We start from the raw sequence: 17,600 nt of genomic DNA on the forward strand, positions 1-17,600 counted from the left end.
GGGGGAGGGTCATTTTTAGACTTCTGTTTTATTATTATCTCACCTAAATGTTTGTTCCAGTCTATGGTTTGTTCAGTCAGTGTATTTGTTTTTACAATGGTATAGCCTAATTTAGTTGCACAGTATATTACACACAGCACAAGGAAGTTTTAAACAATTTTTTTGTGATAATCATGTAATTTACATGAATACTTACCAAGATGGACATTTTGATATTTTGTGATCAGGATTTAAGAAATGATCTGTTCATGTTATGGAGGAAAGCACAGTGCATGCAGGGGGTGTAGCCTGCAGTAAGCAGTCTGCTTGTGTGCATGTTGATTGAGCAATGTGTAGGGTAGAAATTAAACTGAAATTGCATTAAATCAGGTTGTTTTAACCAAGATTATGCTGCAAGATTTTTTCTCAACTAAATTTAAGTCCCCAGTTCTTGCAATTTTGCAAATTTCCAGTTTATTCCCATTCATTCCCGTATATTCCTGTTAATTCCCATGGAAAGTTTCCAATCTTGAAAATTCCTGGAATTTTGCAACCCTAATCATATGGTATGTAATCATAATAAATGCATCTTCAGCTTGAAGTCGTCTTATCATTTGTCTTCTTTTACTAATTCCTTGCTTGTGCCAGTTTTGCATCGAAAACTAGACCAGAGATGGAGGGAACGACCTTCAGGAACGACCGCAAGAGCATCATCATAGTGCTTCCATGCTGGTTGATCAGCATCACCAGCTATTTTTGCGGGTGAACAGTGCAGCTGTGCTAGATCAGCACCAAACCAGCATGGAAATTCATCAGGGTAGCTAGATTATGGGTAGAACAGTTCATAATATATGAAAAAAAAAAAAACATCAGAAACACCCCACTGGCATTTCAAAGCACGTTTCAAAGCCTTGTCTGACTATTTGATGTCGTTTTTAAATTTGAAAACCTGAACGTGGAAATCCTCTTTGCATGCTTGTGTTGTTTTCATCATATTTCAAAGGACACACGCTGAGTGATATGTCATTTAATTACTGATCATCTCTGTTTAATTATTTTTTCAGATTCAGGTGGACAAAGAATGGTCAAGACTTTGATCCTTATCAGGACCTCAGATTGATAACATTAGATGATTCCGGAACATTCATCATTCCCAATAATGGGAATCTGACAGAATTCCAGGGCAATTATCGCTGCTTTGCAACCAACAAGTTAGGAACGGCCATGTCGGAAGAGATTGAATTCGTTGTTCCGAGTAAGTAATGTATAACTTTGTGCTGTATGCTCCGTAACGACTCTTTCGGAATGATTTAGAGAGCAGTGTCCAATAAAACAACCGCTCTGGTCCGCTACAAACCCTGGAGCGTTTCTTTCCCTTTCATCACAGTGTGTATGGACCGTGAGGAGAGGGCTGATGAAAAATGAGTTTTCTCCTCTCTCTCCATCATTTTTCGACGTCACATTTCTCATTGTGTTCTGAAATACACCACAAAAATCTCCCCAGATGTAACCAGAGCAAAGAGTCATCAGTTACCAAACAAGACCAGTTTTCAATCACTCAGTTGACGTACAGTTTCAGCAGCAGAGTGATGTGATATTGGCAGATTTTTGGACTAAATTTGGGAAATTGGAACAACTAATCTTTCCAGGAATGCCTTTAGAAGGGAAAGTACTGCCACCTAATGGTGATTTAATTTATAAAAATGGAATATAATGGTATGTATCGATTAATTTTGCTTGCTGATTTCTGCAGATGTTCCAAAGTTCCCTAAAGAGATCATCGATCCGATTGAGGTTATGGAAGGTCAGTCAGTCATTCTGGAGTGCAACCCACCTAAAGGAATCCCCCCGCTGGAAATCTACTGGATGACAATACGTAAGTGCCCGCCCACAGTCTGCCCACAGTGCAGTCAGTGATCATCTAATCAATATTGCACAGTTAAAATGATTGACTGGCTTCTACAGTACTTCTACAGAGTAGGGTGGGTTTTTAATAACCCACCTGGAAACAATTGTTTATGAATATTTTTATATTATTAATTTAATTGTTTAAAATTAATTAATTTAATTAATTTAAAATATATATTAAAATAAATAATTAAAATAATATTTATTAATTTAATGCTATAATATTTCAATAATGTATTACTTTTGAACAGACAAATGTGTGTAACAGTGGAAAACCTGCATGGCTATGTGACACTAAAGATACTTTAAGATTAAAAAAGCTTGCACACGTGAAAGATGTTTCGAATATATGAAATGAAATGTTATTTGCAATGCAGAAAGACAGATTTTGATGTTTTAGGAGTTTTATACTCGTGAAGTTATGTTAGAGCTTCTGAGCACAATAAGCTTAGTTTAGTGCTTCTGTGAACAGTAACACTATGTTAGTGCAACTAAGCAAATGAAGAGAATGCAAGCCCACATATGCTGAAAACCTTCTTTCCCTGTAAGAGAAAGTTGGTTTATGCAGTGTTAATAATGTTACAAATTATATTACTTATTTAAAGGAATAGTTCACCCAAAACTGTCTGAAAATGTACTCACCCTAGGCCATCCATGATGTAAATGAGTTTGTTTCTTCATCTGAACAGATTTAGAGAAATTAAGCATTACATCACTTGTTCACCAATGGACCCTCTGCATTGAATGGGTGCCGTCAGAATGAGAGTCCAAACAGCAGATAATAATCCACACAATACTATTGTTTACAGCTTCACGAGATATTAACTGGCGGACTGGAGTCATTTGCATTATTTGTGGATTATTGTGATGTTTCTATCAGTTGATGGACTTGCATTCTGATGGCACCCATTCACTGCAGAGGATCCATTTGTGAGCAAGAGATGTAATGCCAAATTTCACTAAATCTGTTCATCTACATTTTGGATGGCCTAAGGGTGAGCAAATGTTCATTTTTGGGTGAACTATTCTTTAAATTGTCCACATATATTAATGCTCATTAAAGTAATCATATTATTACTCGAATGTCATTGTTACTTAGCTAAAAGTGTTATAAGCTTCATTAGATTTTTTTTCTTTGAACATCACAGGTCTACAGCACATCGAGCAGGACGAGAGAGTATCAGTGGGTCTGAACGGGAACCTGTACTTCTCAAACGCCATCAAGACAGACAGTCGCAGAGATTACTGCTGCTTTGCTGCCTTCCCCCGCATACGAACCATCGTCCAGAAAACCGCCATGTCTGTCGTGGTCAAAAGCAGTACGTTAAAATACTCCCCTTTAAGAGTTTGATTGCATAGCATGATCATTTCTTTACATGGCCAGCATCAATTTCAAACATGTCGGTCATGTGCATCTGATGCATCCCCCCAGTTTCTCATGTAGTCAATCTCCAAGCACTTGCTGGACTTCAGCAAATTAGCTTGGAAGATATCGATGCTTCCCGTACTTTCATAATACTTCCTGTGAAGACTTGTTTGTGTATTTCATGTCCATATTATCTATTGTTTTTGCATTTGCCACACATATTTTATTTGTCTCCATTTCTTCATCCAAGACAAGTTAATGAAGGACTCAGACTCTGGTAGCGGCAGAGGTTACGGTGAGTGACATTCATTGGGGATGCTACATAGGCGTAGAGCAGCTTCTTTGTTTTTAATTAGTTTTGATTAATTATCTCATTCCATGTCATACTTGCCTACTCTTTAGCCTAGATTTGAAAATCTCAAAGGTTTTCTGTAATCAATGGGAATAATTCATAGGTTCATCCATGACTCATTCTCTATACTTGTTTTTGTTTTTTTCTGTCAAAACATTTTTCATGAGTAATTTATTAATGCAAAACAGTGTTTTTGAAGTTCTTTTTGGTGATGCTAGTGGCGTAGTAATTAAAGCATTTAAATCAACATTATATTATATTATATTATATTATTTTTCATGCATATTTATATATGTCATCTTTAAACTGTTCTAAAGCAAACTCTCTCTTGGAGAGGAAGCCCAGTCTACTGACGCCCACAGGAAAGGAGTCACATACATATCTGATGAAAGGCGAAGATCTTCAGTTGGAGTGTATTGCAGAGGGCTTGTAAGTGTCATTGTCTAATTCATTTTATTAATTCAGTTAATTTGTTAATCTAATTAAGAGCTTGGCATTCGTTTCAGTTATACCACTTGAAATGCTTTTGAAATCTAGTAGGAATGTTTAAAAAGGTTATTTTGTAAAAAAAAAAAATTAAAAATGCAATTAAGAGCATTTAGATGGATGCATCAAAATACTTATTATATAAATGATTGAATACTTCATGTCTGTTTGAACACAAAACGCTATTATTAGACTTTAAAATGTTTTGATTGTTTCTGTCTTTCAGCCCCACACCAAAGGTGGAGTGGGTTAAAATAGGCTACCACGAGCTTCCAGAAAGAGCCGAGGTGGAGAGTCATGGGAAGCTGCTTACTGTAGAGATGGTGAATGAGGAGGATGAAGGGAAATATATGTGCAGAGCCAAAAATCCCCATGGAGAGGTTGTGCATTATTTTCATGTTACAGTAGAGGGTGAGTCATATTATTGATCACATTAATCTCATAATATAACCACAGTAAATGTGCCAGTGTTGCTTTATAAATGGTTTCAATATCATGTCTGTATTAAAGACACTCTTTGTGGTAAAAGAGCGCCATCTTCTGTCCAAATACAAAGTATGCATGATTAGGGCACCTAGAAATAGAGTCCTAACATAATACAAGGACACAGTGATAATTTTGGGTATGATAAATTATCATTTTCAGGTTATTAAGAGAACAATTATGCATGCATATATCAGATTACTGTTCACAACTGATAACCTTATATTTAGTGTTTCTGTATTTTCATCACATATAGTGTCTGTATTTTTCCAGTATAGACCTTAGTTAGAGTAAATGCCATATTGAATTTAACACAGAAAATACGAGACTGTGAGGGATAGATGTATCTATATTTTCAAGCAGCAAGAAAGGTCAGGCCACACGATTTCTCGACTTTTAACTACTCTTTGTGTTCAAACATCAGTGACTATTAGGAAATATCTAACCACTGAATGCCACAATTGTCTAATCAAATTATGTCATGTGATTCTTCTGCATGAACAGAGCCTCCTGAATTTGAGATTGAACCTCAAAGTCAATTGGTGACAATTGGAGCTGATGTGGTGATCAAGTGTGTTGTGAAAGGAAGTCCTCAACCTAGTGTTGCATGGAGGGTCAATGGCCAACCTCTGAACGGTAAACATTCCTAATTACTGAACCTTTCATTAACAATATAAACTGGCCCGGCAAGCATTGTACTGTGTAATGTACCAATGTTTGTTAATGAAAACTATAATTGTCACCACTTTTTTGTTTTATGTACATGGGTGTAATTGCATTTAAATAATCCATTTCCTTATGATGATAATTTTACAGTAATAGTTTTTATAAAGATATCCTGCCATACTGTGCTTTAACTAATCATTTAACCCACATTTTCAGATGTCCCAACATCCAATAGGAAAGTCTTAAAAGATGGCACCATTTCCATCCACAACGCAAAGCCTGAAAACAGCGCTGTTTACCAGTGTGAGGCCACAAACAGACACGGCACCATCCTAGCCAATGCCAAAATCATGATTATGAGTAAGTAAACTGTACACGGCTTTAACGATTCGCATTCAAATTAAATATGGTGTCTTCCTTGTTTGAGATGAGCTATAATCTACTATTGTGATTGCATTCACTAATACACAGATCTGCATGTTGAAAATAAATTTCTGTTGATATGCAAAAAAAAGACTTGATATTATTAATTTGGTGGTGCAAAGTTAAAAATGATCAATAAAGTCTTTCCATTGTGTTCTTTTTTTCACAAAATCATGTCTGGTGATTAAAGGATAAGATAAGACTTCACCTTCACCTTGGCTGTCAAGAACCAAAAATTAAATAATTGAATAAATACAATACAATTAAATTATGAGAAAGTGTAACATGCTAGAACAAAATGTGATTTTTGGAATCGGCATCCCAAAATTAGTAAGAGACAAGTGTTGAATTGTATTCAGGAAATATGCTTTAAGGCGGTGTTATCATTTGCTTATAGAGATGTTTTGTTCCATGCTTAAATGCAGTTTATAGTACAGCAAAAAAAAATAAAAAATTAGGCTCAGCCTCCATCCATTTAAGAGAGGCCCCTTGCATTATTCATTTTAGAAGTGCCTACGTATGGGATATTCATGGTTTCATTCACTCTAGGCCAAAAAAAAATCACATAAAAACACCAGTGTTGCTTGGCTGTGAACAAGCATCTGTTTTTTTGTTAGTGTGGACAGAGCCATAAGCTGAGGTGGGATATGGACAGTGGACGGCCCTTGGGTTTGTTCAGAGAGTGTAAGGTCCTCATGATAGTACACAGGCTTTAGGGTGGAGCTCTTCTCTCAGTTCTGATCTCCAGACACACTCTCCCTCAGGCAGCCAGACGCTTTTATGTGCGAACAATTTCACCTTCCTCCATTCATATTCAGTTGCGAGAATCAAAGCATGTGTTGCTTTCATCTGGGAGATAAAATAAGCTGCTAAGGATCCTCACTTTAAAAAAAAATATGAAAAGGAAAAATTAAATTAAATAAAGAAGAAGCAGAAAAACGTATCTCAACTCTCTCTCTCTCAAACCCGCTTACCTCCCCTGATAGAGCAGGAAGCTGCTTTTCCAAGGACAAGGGCTTTTTTTTACTAAACTGATAACAACGTGCATCACAAGAAAAGAGATAAAGAGACTAATGCAATCGTGTTTTGTCATGTTTAATGGTGCAATGCTGATAACTCTCTCCCCAGACATCCAGCCCCTGATCTTAACAGAAAACAATCTGCAATATATGGCAGTGGAGGGGAAAGGTGTGGTCATGCACTGTAAGGTCTTCAGCTCACCCGCATCCAGTATCACATGGTGAGTAGAGTATTTGCACAGGCCAGCAGAGGGCAGCACAGTTCTAGAGGCGTTAGTGCTGCAGTGATAGAGTGTCTTGCATGTGGTTTCGCGCTAGTGAAGCAGTTTACTCAAGGGTGGGCCCTCAGGCTGTGTTCAGCACTGTGATAATGAGGTAAACTACTCATGTGGATCTGTAAGTATGCTACTGTTAAGTTAAAGCAGTAACAGCAGAAGTGTTGACTGTGGTGGCATGTTAGAGAAAGCAAACAGAGCATTTTATTGAATTCATCAAAGTTTGGGGTTGGCAATATTTTTAATGTTTGTAAAAGAGCTCTTATGCTCATTAAGGCATCAATATATATTTTTTAAATATTCTTACAATTAAAATAAATTTGAATGTAATTTATTCCAAGCTGTATGTTCAGCAGATCTGATTTAGTGGAAACTATTTATTTTTCAGTCCCTAAAAAACACCATTTATTTGAAATAGAAATATTTTGTAATTATATAAATATCTTTACTGTCACTTTTGAACAATTTAAAGTGTCCTTGCTGAGTTAAAGTATTTATTTATTTATTTGTTTAAAAAACTAAACTTTTGAACAGTAGTATTTCTAAAAATAAAATTAATGTTTTATTTTAAAAGTTCTGTTCAGAGTGAAATCTATTAAATAATGTATGTTTTTTGTCCTGTGAGACTTATATTTTAGTACAGAGTTGCAAAAAAAATACGTGCAAACACTGAAGATGAAAAAAAGACGACAACAACAAAAAAAAAGTGAATGCAAAGGAACAGCAACATTTTGGTCACCTTTTTTAGTGCTAATTAGGCACTGTTATTTATTTTAGTTATTTTTTGCAGGGCAAAAAAAAAAAAGTTTTCCCCAACTTTTTGTCTATTTGGATTATTGTGGTTTACAGGCTTTTAGGTGCAGTGAGTTTTTTTTTTTTCCTGAGATTTTAGAAAGACAGGGGAACACTATTATTCACACAGTTAGTGCTGTTTTCTGAAAATGACCCAGTTGGTTTATGGTTGCACAGGAGTAAAGCTGACAGTGCCAATGCAGTGGAAGGAGAAAGGTTTTCTGTTCATAAGAATGGTTCGCTGGAGATCCACAACATAATGAAAGAGGACATGGGGGAGTATTCTTGTTTTGCTCAAAACACTGAGGGCAAAGTTGCCATTGCCGCAACACTTGAAGTCAAAGGTAAGAGAAACAGATACTCTTGTAAATCAATCAAGTTCAAGGGGTTTACTAGATTCAAAAATCAATCAAATTAAGTTAATCCATATAATCCAAAATGAGTTTTGCTTTCCTTGTCAGATCCCACCAGAATAGTCGATCCTCCACGCGATTTGCGGGTTTTGGCCGGAACCACTATCCAGTTTTCATGCCAGGCAGAGTTCGATCCCTCCATTGTTGATGACTTTGAGATTCTCTGGGAAAAAGATGGCATGGCCCTCAATGGCAGTGAGAACGCAAGGTAAAATACAACAGGATGTCATTCTTTTACAGTAGCGAATATCAGAGCTATCTAATCAGTGTCTTTGCTGGTGTCTGTAGATATATCCTGAACGATGGAGTGCTTGAAATCATTAATGTGAGCTTTGGAGACCAGGGCTTTTATGTCTGTGTGGCCAGAACACCAGTTGATCAGGATGTGGCGGTTGCACAGCTTTCAGTTGTGGGTGAGTTATGTGATTTTGGTCTACGCATTTTAGGAAAGTAAAGATGGACAGAAGTTTTGAGGGCTGAATTGGGTTCAGCATACGACACAGGCGGGATTCTGCCACCTGCTGCAGCACGGCTGGAATTATACCCTTAATAAGACAGCACCATGTAGCATTTGTACAAATGAACTAGCTGGAGACAAGACCTGGCAGGTAGTGCATGAGCTCTGACATGTTTGAAACCAGCTGGAGTCATTTCCCAGACCCAACCTCCCTCTTCTCCCTATCATTTCCTTCTTTTCTCCCACTGTCTCCAAAATATCTATAAAATGGCAACAAAAACAAAAAAAGCAACTATATCATGTAATTAATCTGATTGAACTCGAGATGCTTGATCGATTGACAGCCCTAAATAAAACTTGTTGTTTTCTTAGATGTTCCTGATCCACCAGAGGATGTGATCCTTTCCGAACATAATGGCAGAAGTGTGAAACTGCAGTGGATTCCAGGAGATGACCATAACAGCTCCATTACTGGTAACATAGCCATAACACTCATATTGTCCATATACTATATTACTAAATTTGGATACACTACGTACGGATTATAGACAAGGACTTGAACAACCTCTTATATAAATATATCAATGAAATAAATGATATATTATATAAATGACTCAACATAAAAGTTTATGGTTGGTAATTTTTTTTTAGGTTTATGAAGTCTCTTAAGCTCACCAAGGATGCATTTTTATCACTGTAAAAACAATTACAATTTTAATATAGTTCAAAATTTAATTTATTCCTGTGATAGCAAAGCTAAGTTTTCATCAGCCATTACTTCAGTCTTCAGTGTCACATCATGTATTAGAAATCATATTAATATGTTGATTTGATGCTCAAGAAACATATTTTATAATTTCAATGATAACTTTTTTTATTTTTTCCCCAGGATTCTTTGAAGAACAGAAAGTTAAAAAGAAAATATTTTATTTGAAATTGAAATCTTTTACGATATTATAAATGTCTGTTACTTTCACTTTAAATGAATGCATTATTGCTGAATAAAAGTATTAATTACTTTAAAAATGTCTTAACTGACCCCAAACTTTTTAAATGGTAGTGTAAAATGTAATTAAAATTATATGTAAATTTGGGGCGTTACAAAGTATTACACAAAATGAATATCACACAGCTGCACTGGGATGCAGTTTATGGACAGATTAACTTTGCTCACGCACTATAAAAGACTGGAAATGAACAGTTGTTACTATTTTGTTACTGTTACTGGTCTGTTTTCTATCTGATTTACCCAAATTTTCATTGATGTAACCTAAAGTAGTCAGTTTGAGTCAGTCAATTTAAAGAATATTTCCTGACAAAATGCAGTTAATTAAAATGCTGTGCATGTATTGATTCCAGTTCTAACTTTAAACCTTGTGCAGAGTTTGTTATAGAGTTTGAGGAAAGCCAACATGAGCCGGGCAGCTGGAGGGAGATGATGAGAGTACCGGGAAACCATCACTCCGCTCTGCTGAAGCTTCACAGTCACGTGGACTACCGATTTAGAGTCTATGCCATCAATGAGGTGGGAAGAGGTCGGCCAAGCCAGGCCACTGAAAGATACAAAACTCCAGCATCAGGTATCTATGAGCTTTCCTACTGTTTCTCCTAGCCATGCCACCTTTACAGATAGCAGTGAGGCCAACTTCATCGCCTACTGAACTTTAAAATATTCAAACTTGTGAGATAATTGATTTTCCCTGTCGTTTAAGCTCCAGTCTAAAGTGCATATTTCACAGGCCATTTTTCTTTCTTCCACTAACAATTTCACTTCCAACAAAATCCATATTTCTGCTCTTTCCAAAGCACCCGACAAGAACCCAGAAAATATCAAGATCGAAGGTCATTTGCCACATGAAATGGATATCAACTGGGAGGTACAATGCTAAACGTTCAATTCCAGTAGTCTTCGGGAATATCTAAAGTTCAAAGCACTGGAAGGGCTGCACAGATAAAGAAGTGCTCTCAAATACTGAATTTCATTTAGTTCTCAGAGGGGGAGAGAAAACTAACAGTGTCAGTTGTTAGGTTCCAATTATCGATAAGCGTATTTCCCAAGATAGGAGTTTTTGCATAGCAAAAAACAGCTATCTCTATCGCCGTGCTGTTGGGAAAGTTACAAAGCCCTGCTAAAATGGATCTCTCTGGACACAGGTTCCCATCAAAAGGAGCCCAGAGTGAGTCTTTGATTGAAAAGTAAAAGGAACGGGATACAGAAATTTTGATTTTCACATAAAGGTGAAAATCTTTTACAGTGTCTGAGCTATTACTTGGCCACCTTTTCATGCTAATACGAGGAATCTCATTGTTAATGGTGAATATTAGTGAATAATTGCATTTTGTTCAGTCTTTTGCTGCAAGATGATTGTAAAAGCATAGTTAGCTGTTAAAGCTTTGCTAATAGAAGTCAGTTGTTATAATGTTTGACATCATGAAAAATCGCTGACAGTTAACCAGGTATATCAGCACTGAACATTCTGCAGAAGTTTCCACAATAATAGACCTGCATGGAAAAAAATGAATTATAAAATCAATGAATTATATAATAATAATAATAAAAAACAGAAAATAGTGAGAAATCAAAATGTTGGGTAATGTTAAGCAAATATTAAGGTAGGAAATGCTTCTTGAGCAAAATCCACATATTGAATATGATTTCTGAAAGTTCGTCTAATGCTAAAGACTGGAGTAATGGCTGCTGAAAATTCAACTTTGCCATCACTGGAATAAATTACATTTTAAAATGTATTAAAGTGGACGTTATTATTTTAAATTGTAATAATATTTCATTACAGTTTTTACTCCATTTTGATCAAACAAGAGACTTCTGAGATTAAAAAAGAAATCTTACCAACCTTAGACTTTTGAAAGGTAATTTATTATTTCACATGATTGTTTCAGACACATCTAAGAAAACAAAGCATGAATATACTGTTCCATTTGCCGGTATCTACAGTTGCTAATTTGCTACTAACTATCTTGAACAAAACTAGTCTTCCTCAGAAGTGTTCATTACATAAACATAAACTAATGTAGGATATCAGACCGAATCAGACAATCTAAGATTTGGTCAAAACATGGTTGAAACATGAGAAGCCGAATTCCACAGAGGCCCAAGACAACAGGATGTTCATAAATCAGACCCTAGCACTAGCCAGTCTGAAGCAAGCCTAACCAACTCTTTCACAGAACAGCTTTCAACATTAACACAAAAGGAACACACTGATCATAACAACTCAGGAAGGAGATTGTCAATTTTAGGGCAAGTAATCAAGATTAAATGGTCAAAGAGATGACCGCATGACCATCACGTGATAGTAACTACAATCACGAGCTCTTTGGAATTGACTTCCCCCACCTCGACCACAGACTGAAATTCCTTATGAGAGACCTCTTAACCTCTGGTCTTCATACATTCACAGAACATGTCCTTATGTTCAGAGAATGGCACAGAAACTGCATTTCCATGTAAATATGCATCTAAATGACACTAAAAGGACTTGAGCAACTAATCATTTCAATGCATAACTCCATATCATTCTGCAACTTGTGTGAATGCGTGTGTTTATGTGTTAGATTAGTTTATATGTCTTAGATTTATCCAATAAAGTCTTATTCATATGGAAAAGAGAAGTATCTTGTGTTTTGTGCTCACAAGTTAATGTCTTAAACTGCCGATCTTGTTACTGTGCTAATTAATAGTGTTTTCACTATATTTTGGATATTAATATCCATTGCAGAGTTGATGTTATACGGCTCGTTCAATGAATCGCTGGCCGTCTCAGTGATCAGCCGTAAAACAGTGATTCTGTCCAAATTCCCTTTAAAATCTTAATTGATTCCCTTTGAGCTAAATTGACCTGTTTCCCTTACACTAATAACCTGTGTAAAGCCAGATAGTCTAAATGTAAGTTCTGATTTCTGCCATTTTTTGTGTGCAATATTCAGCATACGGTCTGTGAGCATGCCTTCTGAGGCTGAGACAATAAAAACACAAAGTGTTTGAGAACTAAATGCTATTTCCTTTGATTTACTGTTTCCTGTCAACTTACTGAGCTCTTTCATTCTCCTGTCACAGCCACTGTCACCTATTGAACACAACGGGCCTGGTCTGGAGTACAAAGTAAGCTACAGAAGACAAGGCACCGGAGAGGACTGGATGGAGCACATGGTGAAGAGGCACTCATTTCTGGTTAAAAACACCCCAACGTTCGTCCTTTACGAGATCAAAATTCAGACCAAGAACCACGTGGGCTGGGGTCCGGACCCCAAAATAATAACAGCGTACTCAGGAGAGGATTGTAAGTAGGAAGAACCTCTATTGTGTCTGAGCTGTGGAGATAAGCATGCATTCAAATAAGCCAATACCATTGACATTTCACTCACTGTCAACGCACTGTGCATGTTTACCTTTGAGAGCATACAAAGCAGGTGAAGATTTTGAATTTTTTTCTAACCTTTTGTTTGTCTGTAAGGGTCTTATTACATTGCAAATAAGCATTGCCTGTAAACAGAAACACATAACCCACCCCAGCAAAAGTGCAGTACATGTGTGACGAGAAGATCAACAAACCTAGAGGACAGAGAACGTGATTTGTTTTGCCTTATTGAGGATATTAAATTGCACAAGGGGGAATGAGTTCCTCACTCAGAGTCTTTGTAGACTAACAAATTAAATGTTATCATGGCTCTGAGCTATTTACATTTGTGGCCATAATTATTCTCTTGCCTTCAGTTTTCTTTTGGAGTTGCCCTCTCGATGTTATCTCAGGTCACTACATATCTGTGCAGCACGATTAGTTTAGTCCCCCTTTCTCTCTCAGTCTCTCCCTCTTTTTTTAATTCTTTCTTAACTAGCTAAAACTAGCGAATGATAAATTGCTGTTTTGCACATGCAGCTTTAAATCTGAGCAAGCTGATGGAATGAAAGTATGATTCATTCTAGTGAATCAGTTCATTTGGACAGTTAATGTACAGTAAATGACCACATTCATAAAATGAATCACCTGTCTGAATCCCTGTATGGCAGAGTTGTATCTTTTCCGATTCCTTAATTGTTCTGTTAACAATTCTGGTTGCACTTTAGAATAGGGAACACACATTCACTATTAATTAATAGTTTTAAGGGACCTAAAATATGGTCATGCTTTATAAGTACTAATAAAAAGTCAGTATGCTGGTAATATGCATGCTAATAAGCAACTAGTTTATAATGAGAAATGGTCCTTAAAATAAAGTGTCACCACAATTCTTTTAATACCTTTAAAGGGATAGTCCACAAAAAAAAGAAAGAAAATTCTGTCTACAGAAATCCAGACTATTGGTATGATATAAAAAGGTAAAATGTATGAATCATAACATGCACATTTTTTAAACAAAACAACATAAATATTACTCTAGAGTTATTTATGGACAAAAAATATTGCTTCCATCATATAGCTAGCTACATTAAAAAAAAAAAAAAAGCTTAATATAATTATGTTTCATTTATATGTAGCTTAGCTTGGCAAGGCAGATTTTCAGTGTTGCTTCTCCAACACTGGTGTTAAGGTTTTATTCCATTATAATCAAATCTCTTCCCATTAGCAGGTGTCATATATGGTGTCTGTGAGATTGTGAATGTGATATGTTGTTTATATAGATTACTTAGATTTGTGTATGGTAAATCACTGTTGTGTAGCCAATTTGCCAAGTGTTTGATAACGAAATGTAGCTACAAAGCATAAAAACAATATGATAGTCCATAACTCCACATAAACAACTATTACACCCGCCTCAGTTTTCCCATGATTACCCACAAAATTACACCACATTTCTTGGTCTCATTTCATGGATATAGCTGAATCTAATTCACTGGCATTATCTTGATGTAGGAACAGTGTCATTTGAAAGCAGCTTTATAGAGCTATTTGTAATATTTCATTTGCATGTGATTCGTCCATAGTCCCCTCGGCTGCTCCAGAGGATGTAGCCGTAGACGTGATGAACAACACCATGATGAAGGTCAGATGGGACCATGTTCACAAGGACAAACTCAATGGACATCTGGGGGGCTACAGGGTAATTCCACACCAACATGTGTTTTGCTTTTTAGCCATGCATGGTTTAAAGGCCTGTGCATGGTTTAAACTCATCTTGTTTCACAGCAAGCTGTCAAAGCTTTCCACATGTATTAAACTGTGGTGTTGTTTTACTCATCAGCTGTATTTCACTACCTATGAATGAATCTAATCTCTTGTATTTATAGATAAGCTATTGGAGGCTTCGTAGTCTACTGGACTCAAAGAAAACACATGGTGACAAACACACATTGACATTCTCAGGCGAGAGGAACCATGCGTTGGTCACAGGGCTTAGGCCGTTCTCTGAATTCAGCCTCATTGTCATGGCCTTTAACAGCAGAGGAAACGGGCCTGGCAGTCATCCGGTCAGCTTCAAAACACCTGAGGGAGGTGAGTGAGGAGAGGATGTGTGTGAACACTTGAGCTAAACATAATACATTTGGTTCTGTGAGGTTAAGGCTTTTGCACAGTTTTCCCCTGATTTGCAGTCAGGATGAGTAGATGCTAGTTGATGAAAGTCAGAGCCAGTCTGCAGGTTTTGGGCTGTTGGATTTGACAGATTTCATAGAAAATCGCATCATGTACTTCGGGCACAGACTCAGATTTTTTTAGCTTCAGACTATCTGTCCAGTCAGAGGATATCAAACACATTTGTTTTTTGAGACGATTTTAGAGCACACATTCTTTCTATTTGTCATGTTTCTGTGAGTTTATTGTTTTTGAAAATTCTAGTAGTATGTAATCCACAGTCATTATACAGTATGATGCCAAGTTGTACTATGTAACCATTTCCAATGTTGACAAGTGTATGATGCCTAATTTGTAAAATATGTTCAGATTTTAAAATTTCTGTAGTGTGTTCCAGCCTTTAGTTTACGTAAAAATACATGTGCTATGTCCCAATTTGCATACTATAATGCTAAATAGTATTCAAAATTACAATTATTGTGTCCTAAATCATAGTATGTTGCAAATCTGTACACACGCTAATGACTAGTATTGCCCACAACCCATTACACATTGGACCAAAATTTGATTATAACTACAAATAAGAATAAAAAGTGTTCAAAAACTACAAACATGGCATATGTGCGAGACCTATGGTTAAGTAGAAAGATTTAAATAAAGGGGTTTGAGTAATGAAAAAAAATATTTATTTAGTTTATCTGCATCTGCAACAACATTGCGAACATTTATAAAGATACGTTTGGTCATTAACTTGTGTCATGCACGTTACTGACTGCCAGATCAACATGCTTTTTCTCCAATATGGTAGGAAATGATATGAAATTAAATATGGAAGATGTTGACTGTGACAAGATGATAACAGGGCAGTTTAAATGGTGACAGGATGCATGTAACGACAGTGTGTTCTGTTAAAGACACAATTATCATGAAATAGTATGTCCCAAAGGTTGCCTGCTCTTCTGCTACACACTCAAAGGTGGTTTTTTTTCTTTACAAAAAGAGTACATACTTTTAGGGCATAAGTATAAGTATGCAAATTTGGATGCAGAAGTTGGTTGTGGTTTGTCATGTGACCATTCTAGTGACAGCAAATTTGAATATTTGGAAATATAAATGAGATGTGCTTTTGATATAGGGGAAGATTTCACAGAAGAAATGAATACTAATGACCATTTTTGTGTGAAATGTTCCTTTAAATTATTAATATAACTGTCAACTCTTTGTTTCTTTCCCTACCTTTAGTTCCTGGTCAAGTAGCTGCTTTCAGTGCTACAAACATCCAGAAACACAAGGTCACCTTGACCTGGTCTCCTCCGGTTGACGCAAATGGAGTCATAATTGGCTTTATCCTCCAATATCAGCTAAGTATGTGAACATTGCATTTCCAATTTGTTCATAACCCTCACTATAAACGTCTGCATCTTGCTGTGAGGGTTATGCGCTGGGGTTTGAGTAAACAGCTTTTATTACTGATATTCATTTCTGACGTGGCCCATGACACAGCGGCATTACTGGTCATTACAGCGATTCTACAGTGAAACCACAAACCACTGGATTTGCATTGAAGGTTTTTAGGACTCTGTTCATGTCACTTAAAGGGCCAGACTACAGAGCATAAAAAAGCTATTGCCCTGTGTCAATGTGTTCCCTGTGATGCAGATGCGGATTTGGACATACAAAAACAGCAAAGTGCTCTTTGATGGTTCATGTCTCATTACATCGAGTGATGCCTACGTCTCACCACTAGGAGATATTGTTGTACCACCTACCTTAGGGTTGGCAGCTGCATCTTAAATTCAACAGAGACTACAGTATTATGAAAATAACTGCACAGGACCTCAATAAGACACAGTTGTATATTTGCTAAATGATTTATGGAAAACAATTACTTTGACTTGTTAAAGTTGCCTCACTCAATTTGCTTATTTTTATTATACAGGTCCTGTTATATCGAACTGAAGGCACACTAGTGAATTAAACAGCTATTTACTGCATGTCATTAGAGTATGCTTTGGTTTTAATTAGGATTTACAGTGAGAAACACTGCTGATTACATAAACATAGTGGGTTAACAATGTGCATCGTATTAATAGGTAAGTGATGAACTGTAGGGAAAAGCAAAACATTGTGAAGCATATCTGTAAATATTAGGGGATTTTTTTCAAGATATAGATTTTGATATTCAAAGTGTAATGGTAAGATTAAGAATAATTACAGCCGTCCACATAAAAACAACTTTTAGACCAATCAGAAGCCACTGTAAACCAGTAGCATGAAAGCATCATCAGCACTCAAGCCTTGTTAATACTATGGCTACTACACTGCAGTTAGTTTTAATTGGTATTTAAAAAAAAAAAATAGTTAAAATAAAATTCAAAAAATTAATGTAATATATATATATAAAAAAAAGAATAATAGAAAAATGATTGAAAAATCTTGTTTCGAAAGACA

The 17,600-nt window shown here is 36.3% G+C and overlaps 1 protein-coding gene across 8 annotated transcripts in view; it reads left to right on the plus strand.

The window, feature by feature from the left end:
* The window catches only part of chl1b (cell adhesion molecule L1-like b), a 94,713-nt gene that overhangs the window by 63,245 nt on the left and 13,868 nt on the right, over nucleotides 1-17,600 (plus strand). For all 8 annotated transcript variants that reach the window (XM_016458573.1, XM_016458574.1, XM_016458572.1 and 5 more), the window contains 19 exons: nucleotides 1,044-1,234; nucleotides 1,733-1,855; nucleotides 3,036-3,206; nucleotides 3,504-3,548; nucleotides 3,923-4,034; nucleotides 4,318-4,502; nucleotides 5,079-5,210; nucleotides 5,457-5,600; nucleotides 6,792-6,903; nucleotides 7,927-8,093; nucleotides 8,211-8,370; nucleotides 8,451-8,575; nucleotides 8,992-9,093; nucleotides 10,002-10,199; nucleotides 10,426-10,496; nucleotides 12,698-12,920; nucleotides 14,564-14,679; nucleotides 14,867-15,071; nucleotides 16,392-16,514. In XM_016458573.1, the coding sequence (XP_016314059.1) occupies nucleotides 1,044-1,234; nucleotides 1,733-1,855; nucleotides 3,036-3,206; nucleotides 3,504-3,548; nucleotides 3,923-4,034; nucleotides 4,318-4,502; nucleotides 5,079-5,210; nucleotides 5,457-5,600; nucleotides 6,792-6,903; nucleotides 7,927-8,093; nucleotides 8,211-8,370; nucleotides 8,451-8,575; nucleotides 8,992-9,093; nucleotides 10,002-10,199; nucleotides 10,426-10,496; nucleotides 12,698-12,920; nucleotides 14,564-14,679; nucleotides 14,867-15,071; nucleotides 16,392-16,514 (2,705 nt within the window). The remainder of the gene's footprint in view (nucleotides 1-1,043; nucleotides 1,235-1,732; nucleotides 1,856-3,035; nucleotides 3,207-3,503; nucleotides 3,549-3,922; nucleotides 4,035-4,317; nucleotides 4,503-5,078; nucleotides 5,211-5,456; nucleotides 5,601-6,791; nucleotides 6,904-7,926; nucleotides 8,094-8,210; nucleotides 8,371-8,450; nucleotides 8,576-8,991; nucleotides 9,094-10,001; nucleotides 10,200-10,425; nucleotides 10,497-12,697; nucleotides 12,921-14,563; nucleotides 14,680-14,866; nucleotides 15,072-16,391; nucleotides 16,515-17,600) is intronic.

Source organism: Sinocyclocheilus anshuiensis, unplaced genomic scaffold (assembly GCF_001515605.1).
Source record: "Sinocyclocheilus anshuiensis isolate Anshui unplaced genomic scaffold, SAMN03320099.WGS_v1.1 scaffold615, whole genome shotgun sequence".
Lineage (NCBI taxonomy): Eukaryota > Metazoa > Chordata > Actinopteri > Cypriniformes > Cyprinidae > Sinocyclocheilus > Sinocyclocheilus anshuiensis.